Source organism: Camellia sinensis, chromosome 7 (assembly GCF_055761805.1).
Source record: "Camellia sinensis isolate YWXY chromosome 7, ASM5576180v1, whole genome shotgun sequence".
Taxonomy (NCBI): domain Eukaryota; kingdom Viridiplantae; phylum Streptophyta; class Magnoliopsida; order Ericales; family Theaceae; genus Camellia; species Camellia sinensis.
The window spans coordinates 93,840,922-93,851,675 of record NC_138967.1 but is presented as its reverse complement, the minus strand read 5'-3'; the positions used below and the strand labels follow the sequence as shown (position 1 = coordinate 93,851,675).

The 10,754-nt window shown below is 35.0% G+C and overlaps 1 protein-coding gene and 1 pseudogene across 2 annotated transcripts in view; both read left to right on the top strand.

Moving 5' to 3' along the window:
- The first annotated feature begins 2,566 nt into the window (after window positions 1-2,566).
- LOC114285411 (receptor-like protein 7) overlaps window positions 2,567-10,754 on the top strand; it is a 306,773-nt gene continuing 298,585 nt past the window's right edge. For both annotated transcript variants that reach the window (XM_082878810.1, XM_082878811.1), the window contains exons 1-2: window positions 2,567-5,791; window positions 5,895-6,030. In XM_082878810.1, coding sequence (XP_082734936.1) covers window positions 2,656-4,797 — 2,142 coding nt within the window. In that variant the 5' untranslated portion in view covers window positions 2,567-2,655 and the 3' untranslated portion in view covers window positions 4,798-5,791; window positions 5,895-6,030. The remainder of the gene's footprint in view (window positions 5,792-5,894; window positions 6,031-10,754) is intronic.
- LOC145795957 (receptor-like protein 9DC3 pseudogene) lies at window positions 5,053-5,748 on the top strand (annotated as a pseudogene).

Below are 10,754 nucleotides of genomic sequence, written 5' to 3'. Positions count from 1 at the left end.
CTTCTTAATTAAAAGCGTGGTTTGTAACCATTCTTTTACGATTTCACAAAATTTTCGCGCAACAACTACAAAAACGGTGAAAGCTTGGTTCACAACCACGTTTTAGACTAGTTTGGGAATTCCGTCCAAACTAGGCCCAATTTGGAAAATAAATTGCTAATTTGGCTTAATTTGGGAAAAACCCCGAACTTAAAAGTCATGATGGCTGATGGATAAAAAACTAGGGCTTTTCCCAAAATAAGTCAAAATACCAAGCTATTTTCCAAACTAGGCTAGTTTGGACGGAATTCTAAAAATAGGCTAAAACGTGGTTACAAACCACGCTTTTACCCTTTTTGTGGTCCTCTCGTGAAAAATTTGTAAAATCCTAAAAGCGTGGTTACAAACCACGCTTTTAATAAAGAAAGCGTGATTACAAACCACACTTTTAAGTAATTTTTTTTTTTTTAGAAAACGTGACTAGGAACCGCGCTTTTAATGAAAATGTAAAAACGTGTTTGAAAATACGTTTTCAGTGTTGCACTCACTCTTCAGGTAGAGCATTCTCACTCTCTCTCTCTCTCTCACACACACACCCACCCACCCACCACACTCACATACTCACATCTTTTTAATATATATAAATTTTATTTTATAAATTTGGGACCAATATTAAATATATATAATAATAATTTATAATAGCAAATAATAATCAACTATATAATTTTTGTAAATATAAATCATTTTTATATAATTTTTATTTTTCGAGTGGTTAGAAATAATTTTTTACAAATTAAATTAAAACAATCATACGTATGTATATAACCTGCCCAAAAGTTAAAATGATAATTATTTTTTACCCTTAAATGATAATTATTTTTTTATTTTTATTTCTTAACCAAATTAATTTTTAATTTTTAAAAAAAATTCTAAAAATCAAACCATACATAGCCTAAAAATCTTTTGATAAATCATTTCTTACGTTGATAACTTATTTAATTATTTATTAATTTTACGACATTTTTACCATCTGAGGCATGTTTGGTAACCATTTCTTTTTCAGTTTTCAATTTATATTTACAAAAATTTAAAAAACTATCATAAAAACTTGTTTAATAATTTTTGGTTTATAAATGGTTGCCTCAATTTGTAAATTTAAAGAAAAAATGTAAATTCAAAAAATGAGTTTATATTGATTTTTAAACAAAAATTTTACTAATAATTTTTTTTTCAATTAATTTTATTTGAAAAAAATATGTTATTTACAAACTAACGTAAACTCATTTTTGAATAGAGGTTTGAAAAGGAAAACAAAAAAAAGAAATAGGAAAAAATAAATAAAATGTGAATAAAATATAAGTTAAAATTTTTCTTTATTTTCCTTTCCCTTTTTTTTTTTAAATCTTTATTTAAATTCATAATCTAAACAACTGTTTTATAAGTAGACTCTTCACATTTATAATCTCATATGAAACTCTAATGAAATGAAAATTTTGATCATAAAATAAGTACATAAGATCAATATTTAACTAAAATAAAAATGGAAAAAATTATAACATAATGATGGAAAAAGTTTGATTAAAGTTGACTTATTTAACATAAAGAGCCAAAGAGCCAGAGGCCAGACCTTGTATTGGTTGGATGACTTTGAAATATTTCTCTCATTATCCCACCAACCCAACGTTTGTTTGTCTTCTATTTCTTTAACAATTTCTGTCTCAAAATGTTCCATTCACTCTTGCTTTTTAATTCCAACTACAACTTTTTCTTCACTTACTTCCAAACTTGTTGACTTTGCCTTGGGACCACTACTAGAATCAACGCTTAAAATATATTTGGGCAAACTATTTGGACCACTAGTCTTTGTATATTGAGTACTATATTATTTTGGACTATGTAAATTTCTAGAATGTGATTATCGTTTTTTCAATAAAATGAATTGTCACTTTTAGTTAATACCCTGTCAAATTTATTTTTCAAAATTTGGGACAATAAAAAAATAATGAATCTTAAACTTGTGCTATAAAAAAGCAAAATAATTTCAAAATTGTCAACTTTTAATTTATTCAGACAAATTATATTAGTAATTCTTACTTTTATATCATTTTTGATTTTATAATTTCAATGGATTTGATTTTGATATGAATTTATAATTGTCTCAATTTAGTCCAATTAATTATAACTTTTAATTTTTTTGGATAAAAAATGGACACATAAATGGCACGTGTGATGCATTTATAGATAAAAAATTATAAATTTGTTCAATTCAATAAGTCAATCTCAACAAATTCAGTAATATTTTCTTTCAAGAACCCTAATCAGTATTAGCATTTGAACTAAATTAACACAAAATTTAAAATTAAACTTATCAAAATTATTCAAACTAAAAATGACATAAAGAATAAAATGTAAAGATTTATGAAAAACCGTTACTAATTTGGGACCACTGAAATTAAAGAAAAAGAGTAGCTGTTGCAAACTTAAAAGTCATGATGGCTGATGATAAAAAAAATTGCGTAGTTGCCGTGCTTGACCGGCAACCACCACCATAGAAAGACTTAGCAGTGTATATAAGAATGAGTAATACATTTATTCCTTCTCCATCATCAAACTACTATCCTTCCTATACTCTCCTTTTCATATCTCTCCGAATCCTTCTACCTGTAAGAAAACAAAATGAGTTGGGTTATGTTTGTTCTTCATCAATTTCTTCTGCTATTTCTCTTGTCTTCTTCTTCTTTTTCTACTTCTGCACGCCATACCTGCCTTGAGGACCAGAGATTTTCACTTCTCCAATTTAAAACAACATTTACCATAACTGCTAATGCCTCTGTTTTATGCGAATCTGATTCTCATCCTAAAATGGTGTTCTGGAATGAGAGTAGTGATTGCTGCTCGTGGGAGGGGGTCACGTGCGACTGGTCCAATGGTCATGTGATTGGACTTGACCTCAGTTGCAGCCAACTTCAGGGCACCATCCAACCCAACACCACCCTCTTCCACCTTCGTCACCTCCAAACCCTCAATCTTGCCTTCAATGACTTCAATTTCTCTACAATTTCACCTGATTTTGGCTCCTTTCCAAGTTTGACCCATCTCAACCTCTCTTGCTCTAATTTTACTGGCCGAATTCCTTCAAAAATCTGCCATCTGTCCAAATTGGTTTCCCTTGACCTCTCTTATTTGAAATATCCTTACTATTCTTCTCCGGTGAGACTTGAACAACACACTTTCAATATGCTCCTTCAAAACCTAACCCAATTAAGAGAACTACACCTTGATTGGTTGAATATCTCTTCACCTTTACCTCATGCTTTGCTAAATCTATCTTCTTTGACATCTCTCAGCCTTGGTTATTGTCATCTGCGTGGGAAATTCTCAGAAAACATTTTTCACTTTCCAAACCTACGAGAGCTCCGTGTATGGGGAAATCGGGACCTCACAGGTAAACTTCCATACTTCAATGCAACTAGTTCCCTTCAGTTTCTTGATCTTGGCGGCCCAAGTTTTTCTGGCCAATTGCCTGAATCAATCGGCAATCTTAAAGCCTTGAATTTTTTGTACCTCCTCCACTGCAACCTTTCGGGGTCCATTCCAGCTTCTGTTTGGAACCTTACAAAAATCACCGATTTAGCCTTCTCATCTAATAGTTTCAGCGGTCAAATCCCCTCATCAATTTCAAACCTTGCAAAGCTTAATAGCTTGTATCTTTCCGGAAACAATTTGAACGGACAAATACCGGATTCCCTTGGCAACATGAGCCAACTTACTAGTTTGTATCTTTCCGGAAACAATTTGAACGGTCAAATACCGGATTCCCTTGGCAACATGAGCCAACTTACTCTCTTGGCTCTTTCCAACAACAATTTGAGGGGACAAATACCGGATTCCCTTGGCAACATGAGCCAACTTACTAGTTTGTATCTTTCCGGAAACAATTTGAACGGTCAAATACCGGATTCCCTTGTCAACATGAGCCAACTAACTTCTCTCTATTTGAGTTATAACTCACTCAATGGGACAATACCATCTTCGTTGTTTGCTCTGCCTTCACTGGTTGGTATACATTTGAGTAACAATAAGCTACAGGGACCAATTCTAGGATTAGTTTATGAACTCCAGAACCTAACATACCTATTAGTTTCATCAAATAACTTAAGTGGTGTAGTGGATCTAGATAAGCTTCTAAAGCTTAAAAATCTGATCTATCTTGATCTCTCATATAATGGTCTCTCATTGAGCATCAACAATAGTGTCAACTCTACCTTGACCAATTTTGAAACTATAAGATTAGCTTCTTGCAACTTGAGCGAATTCCCAAACTTCTTGAGAGAACAAGCCATATTGCATTATCTAGACCTTTCAAACAACCAAATTCATGGTGAAGTTCCAAAATGGTTATTCAATGTGGGGAAAGATTCATTGCAAAATTTAGATCTTTCACATAATTTCCTTACAAGTGTAGAGCATCTTCCATGGAAGAATCTACAATATATTGACCTGCACTCCAACTTACTCCAAGGACCACTCCCTATTCCACCTAACACCACAATTGTTTTCTCTATCTCAAACAATAAATTAAGCGGGGAAATCCCTCCATTGATTTGCGGTCTGAGTTCACTTCAAGTTCTTGGTCTGTCTAATAACAGTTTGAGTGGCTTGATTCCACAATGTTTGGGAAACTTGAGCAACAGTCTCTCGGTGCTGAATTTAGGGATCAATAGCTTTTCTGGCACCTTTATTGCAACATTTACCAAAGGCAATTCGCTAAGGAATCTTAACTTGAATGGCAACCACATTGAAGGACAAGTTCCGTGATCTTTGCTCAATTGTGAATACTTGGAAGTTCTAGATCTTGGAAAAAACAAGATAAACGATACATTCCCTTATTGGTTGGAAACTCTTACAGAATTGCAGGTTCTTGTCTTGAGATTTAATAGGTTTCATGGTCACATAGGCACCTCCAAGACCAAAGGCAAACATCCTTTTCCTAAGTTGAGAATTATTGACATATCTTGCAATGAGTTCATTGGTCTTTTGCCAACAAATTATATCAAACAATTTGGAGCTATGATGAATGTTGATGAACATGAAATGAAATTGAAATACATGGGTGACAGGTATTATCAAGATTCTATGGTGGTGATGATTAAAGGATATGAGATTGAATTATCAAGAATCTTAATAGTCTTATCAATCATTGATTTTTCAAGAAATAAATTCCAAGGAGAGATTCCGAAATTCATTGGGAGGCTTAAGTCACTTCGGGGTCTTAACTTATCCCATAACAACCTTGAAGGCCGCATTCCAACTTCACTTGGAAATTTGAAAAACCTTGAATCATTGGATCTTTCCTCAAACAAGTTTGTTGGGGAGATTCCTCAGCAATTGAAAAGTTTGACGTTTCTTGAGGTACTAAACCTTTCGGACAACCAACTAGCAGGACCAATTCCTCAAGGGAGCCAGTTTAATACATTTGGAAGTGATTCATATGGTGGGAACTTGGCCTTATGTGGATTGCCTTTAACAAAGAAATGTAAGGAACTACTGCCACTGCCACCTCCACCAACACTCCAACAAGATGAGAATTCAGACAAGTCAAGCGAATTTAACTGGCAAGTTGTAGTGCTGGGGTATGGATGCGGATTTTTATTTGGGATGATTATGGGATATCTTATGTTTGTAACTCGAAGACCCGAATGGCTTATGAAAATTGTTGAAGGAAAACATCATAAGAAGGTGAAAAGGTCTAAGAAGGGTGCCCGCTGATGCAGTGAAAGAAGAAATCAATAAAGGCAAATGGCGTTATTCGGTAATTGGAATTTATCTTTGCAGCATTACTTTGTTGAATTATCTTTTATGGTTTCTACTTATATGCTATATTTGAGTTATTGATGTTCTTATTTCAAAACTAGGTTTGTTCCATTAAGTAGCACAATAAAGCAATGGTATCCACTTGAAGGGGTGTTTCACCTAGCTACTGCATTTGAGTGGGTGAGCATCTGGATAACAGCCATACAGGACCACTTCAAAAGCTTTACCCTTTTTGCGGTATTGAATTCTAAAGCTTTGTTAAGTCGTTTAGTTTTCTTGAAGTACTGAGTTAAATAAGAGTTTCATGTCATGGTTTTTTGTTGTTTTCTATCTCACATCATGTAGCAACCTTTAGAGACTTGTATTTTTGTATGTAATTTTTTTTTAAATTGGATTTCTGTCACAGAAGACTAGGCCATGCCTAGGTTTTAACTTTGAAATGCAATCTTACAATGATAGAATTGTTGTCTACTAGATAGAGAATTCATATTGAAAATAATATTTTATGTTACTCTTTGAGCAATTTTTTACCCGTTGCTATTGTAGTCCAGGTGAGCTTCCAACATCATCTCTTCCACACCTTTTTATCAATAAACAAAATTATTGATAATTTGATTTTGTTTTTCTTCTTCAATGGCGATTGGGGGATAAATTGGAGGTATTAACTAGCACTTGTTTCCATATCAATGTGGGAATTTTGTGATTAATTATGGTAAGAAAATGCTGATTTGAAGAGCACTGATTGAAAAGGTCACAGGCAAGAAACTATTGGGGTTGTGAACCTTGATTAGTACTGTACATTTCTGTTTGCACTCATTTTTGTAAAATTTCCTACCAACAGGTGAATCAATTAAATGATGACACATGGCAATAAAGTCAAAGTAAAAGTCTTTCATTTGATCAAATTAAAGAATTGTTTAAGTCCATGAATTGTTGAAAATAGTCATAAAGTAGTTATCAAACAAATGTTGGCTTAGTGGGCTGATTTGTGTGAAGTCAAGATTGTGAATTGGAGCTCTATTTTATGTCGATATAGTGCTCTGAATTTTGGGGGATATGCGAGAGATTTGAAGAATTGATAAAGTTTGAAGGCTTGGAAATGAGATAACAGTTACAGCAGTAGTTGGGGGGGATAAAATGAATTTCAGAATTTTAAGTTGTTTAGTTTTCTTAAAGCACTGAGTTAAATAAGAGTTTCATGTCATGACTCTTGTTTTTTTTCTCGCATCGTTTAGCAACCTTTTAGAGGTTTTCACTTTTGTATGTAGTTGCTTTTAAATTGGATTTCAGTCATAGAAGACTGGGCATTGCCAAGTTTTTAACTTTGAAATGCAATCTTACAAGTTACAACTCAAACCATTCCCCTTGTTACATTCTAAATCATTTTGTTGAGTAATAGAAATGCCGGCTACTAGATAGAGAATTCACATTGAAAATAATGTTATATGTTAATCTTTGAGCATTGCTTTTACTCGTTGCTATTGTAGTCTATTCTATTTTTTTTGCATCTTCATTGGCGATTGGGGGATCAAACTAGAGATATTTACTAGCACTTGTTCTATAGACTTGGGAATTTTGTGATTAATTGTAGTATGAAAATGGTGATATGGAGAGTATTGATTGAAAAGGTCGCTCATATTTATTTTTTTGTGAAATTTTACTAGTGCAAGTGTTGCCATGAATAGGAACATATTAGATATTTTAAAAATTCAAGTTGTTGAGTTGATGCTAGGTTGTTTGATAAGTAAAAATATTGGCTTAACAAATTCATGTTTGAGTTTGGTATGTGTATCATTAAAAATATTAGTTACTCTATGAAGGAGATAAAAGGATTTGTGTAGTTTTATTGGCTGGCCACAAGCTCACACATCCAATGAAGATATTAATCTCCACATTTAAGAGTATTTTTGGTATCCTGGTGGCAATAATTAGGGAGCTTGGGTAGCAGGTCGTGTGGTTTAGGGACCAGTGAAGAAGTAAATGTCACACATGAGACCATAGGATTTACTTGCCTAAGGTTATATAGTTATCTTTTATGATTTGGCTTTGAAAAGGTGAAAGAAAGGTTCTAGACTTTGAAGCGTTTGAAAGAGCTAGAACAGACTTGGATTTAAAGGGGTGATAGACTGTTAAAATTTTATAACCATGGCAAGAATTTTTTAAACAAAATTTTGGGATCCCAGTTTGTGTTCTAGTGGATGATGACTGGAATGACACGAGTTAATGCCTTCTGTCGCTTGTGGGGGTCCGATTTTTGGTTAGCATTTGGATTTTGTCACGTTTTTCATGTGGCTTTTTTCTAGGAATCTTCATTAAATACTTTATGACAAAAAATAAATTTTTGAAGTTGAAGTGGTGGAAATGAGCATAGGTTTGGTTGTCTCCACTATGTTTTTTAAATACTAAATAATTACTTGGTGTTACTTTAATGTTGTGTTTGGTTGGGGGATTTGAGGAGGGATTCGGAAAGGAAAATTATAGCGATCCCGGGTTTACCCTTGTTGTACAGTGATCCGGACATGGGTCCGTAGATGTTGGTAGTTGTTCTTTATCTTGTTTACATCCTTTTTACTTCGTATTTGAGTTATAGGATGTGTTGGGCAGGTTTGTTACAGGTTGGTTGAGTTTAGAAACCAAAACTAGTTGCCCAGATTTTGGCCTGTCCGCTCGAGCGGGGGTGTTGGCGCTCGAGCGGGGAATACACCCATCCAGTATTTCTTGTGCAGTGTTGTACGCTCGAGCGTGGGTTTGGCCGCTCGAGCGGGGTTGTGTGAGTTCCGCTCGAGCGAAGAGTTGGGAGCTCGAGCGGAGGCCTGGTTCTGCAAAAGTGCTGGGAGAGTGCATTATGCGCTCGAGCGAGAGTTGGTGCGCTCGAGCGGAAGTCTGTGAGTGGCCGCTCGAGCGGGGTGTTTTACACTCGAGCGGAGACCTGGGTTAAAGTCCCAAATTTGTGACTCTTCAAATCACTTTTTCACTTTCTCTTCTCTCTCTTACTTTTCCAAAATCACCATTGTTGAGCCTCTCACTCTAGACTCTACCTTCTCTCTAGGTTTTGATCTAGTAGGAGTGATTTGCTCACCTTTGGCCTTTACAAAAAAAGTTGTTGATCGTCGAGGGCTACATTTTAATCTGAAAATCTCGGGTTTTGGAGCACGTTGGGTTTTGTCGTCTTCTCCTTTGGGACTCCGAATTTGAGGTAGGGATATCCTACTCCTCTCTATGGGTTTTGTCTTTAAATTTTGGTATTTTGAGATGTTGGGCTTGGTTTGGTAATTTTGTGAAAGTTTGGGGCTTTTGTGTAATTTTACAAAAGTTGGGGTTTTATTCATAATAAACCTAGATGCATGTTTGGCATAAAAAAAAATGGAATGATTGTTGAATCATTGATGAAAATGGGACCTAAGGGTTGAAATGTTAATTATGGGAATTGACCTAATTACATTGTTTAATTAATTGGGATAATTAATTGAAAAGAATGCAGAAATGAAATGTTGATTGAATATCCATTGTGCATTTATTTTCTGTTTAGAAATAACTGCTTTGGGCTATCGGTGGAGGATAGTCGTGATTGTTGTAGACAATGCATGATGATTAGGCAAACTGAAACTAATCAATGAAATGTGTCATGGAACTTGACGGTTGATGGGATACATTAACTGTATGTATTGGGTGATTGTATATAGAACCAATGTGTTTATATACGTTTTGTGTAGAGGAGGAGATAGGGGATGTACTCCGCGGTTTAGGGGAAGATAGGGGATGTACCTCTAAACCGGTTAGTGTTGGGAGAAGATAGGGGATGAACTCCGTAGATACAGCTCATATGCTTGTCTAAAGAAGTGAAGATAGAGCTTATATGCTTATCTTTGTGATGTGGGGATATAGCTCATATGCTTATCTGTGGATATTGTGGTTATACATATCTGTTGTGGAATGTGGATATAGCTTATTTGCTTATCTGAGTATGTGGATACTGTTGATATACATATCTGTTGAGAATGTGGTTAGTGCTTATATGCCTGTCCGTTGAAAAAGGGAAAAATGAAAGGAAACTTGGACTCATAAGTCGTATGGCATAAATATGTGATTTATGTGATTGTATCAGTGTTGGCCATCTATCAATTGCTAACATTTTAGGCATTGTTCATGGTTGGTTTAGTGTATTTCTAATGGGCTGTGGCTCACCCTATATGGGAATATCATTTTCAGGTGCAGGTAGCATGCCACCTCCAAGGACATAGCTTGGGAGGCTTGAGGCAGACAAGTTTTGTCGTTTTACTTTTGATGTATTACATGTAACTTCAAGCCAAGGGCTTAATGTGTAAACGAGTTAGTACTCATTGTTTGTAACCAAGTGTTAGCTTGGAAAGCTGTAAGCCTGTAAGGCATTTTGTTTTGATGTTAACATGTTATACTTATCTAATGAATAAAAGAAGGTGGTTAGTTTATATGTAAATGCATGTCTTATCTGATGGGTTTATTGTTATTATTTTGAGGGCGTTACAACTTGGTATCAGAGCGTACCGGGTTCGAATACTTTGGGTACGTGGGAAGTGATTAGTATCACAATGGGTTTGTCTCGCTTGATAGAGACTTAGATGTAGTACCATATGCTATGTGCTTATTTGATAACATGCTTATGTGACTATGTGGGTATGGGATTTAATTTCTGGGATGTTGATTGGATCCTTGAGTTTCTGGGAGTCTTGTTGGAAAAGCACTTGATCAATGCTATTTCTAACCGGAACTCTAGTAACGCCTCGGGACTATCGTTATCCGGAAATGAAATTCGTAAGTGCTTATGTGTTTATGTGCTTATGTGGAGTGAATTACAGTTGTCCATGTATTAGGACGTGAGTGTTTAGTTTCGGCACATTTATGAATGTGCTAACGTTCTGTGTTGCCTTTCTTAGGATGTCAGGACGAGGAAGAGGAGCTAGGCGTGGTAGACCTGCGAGGCA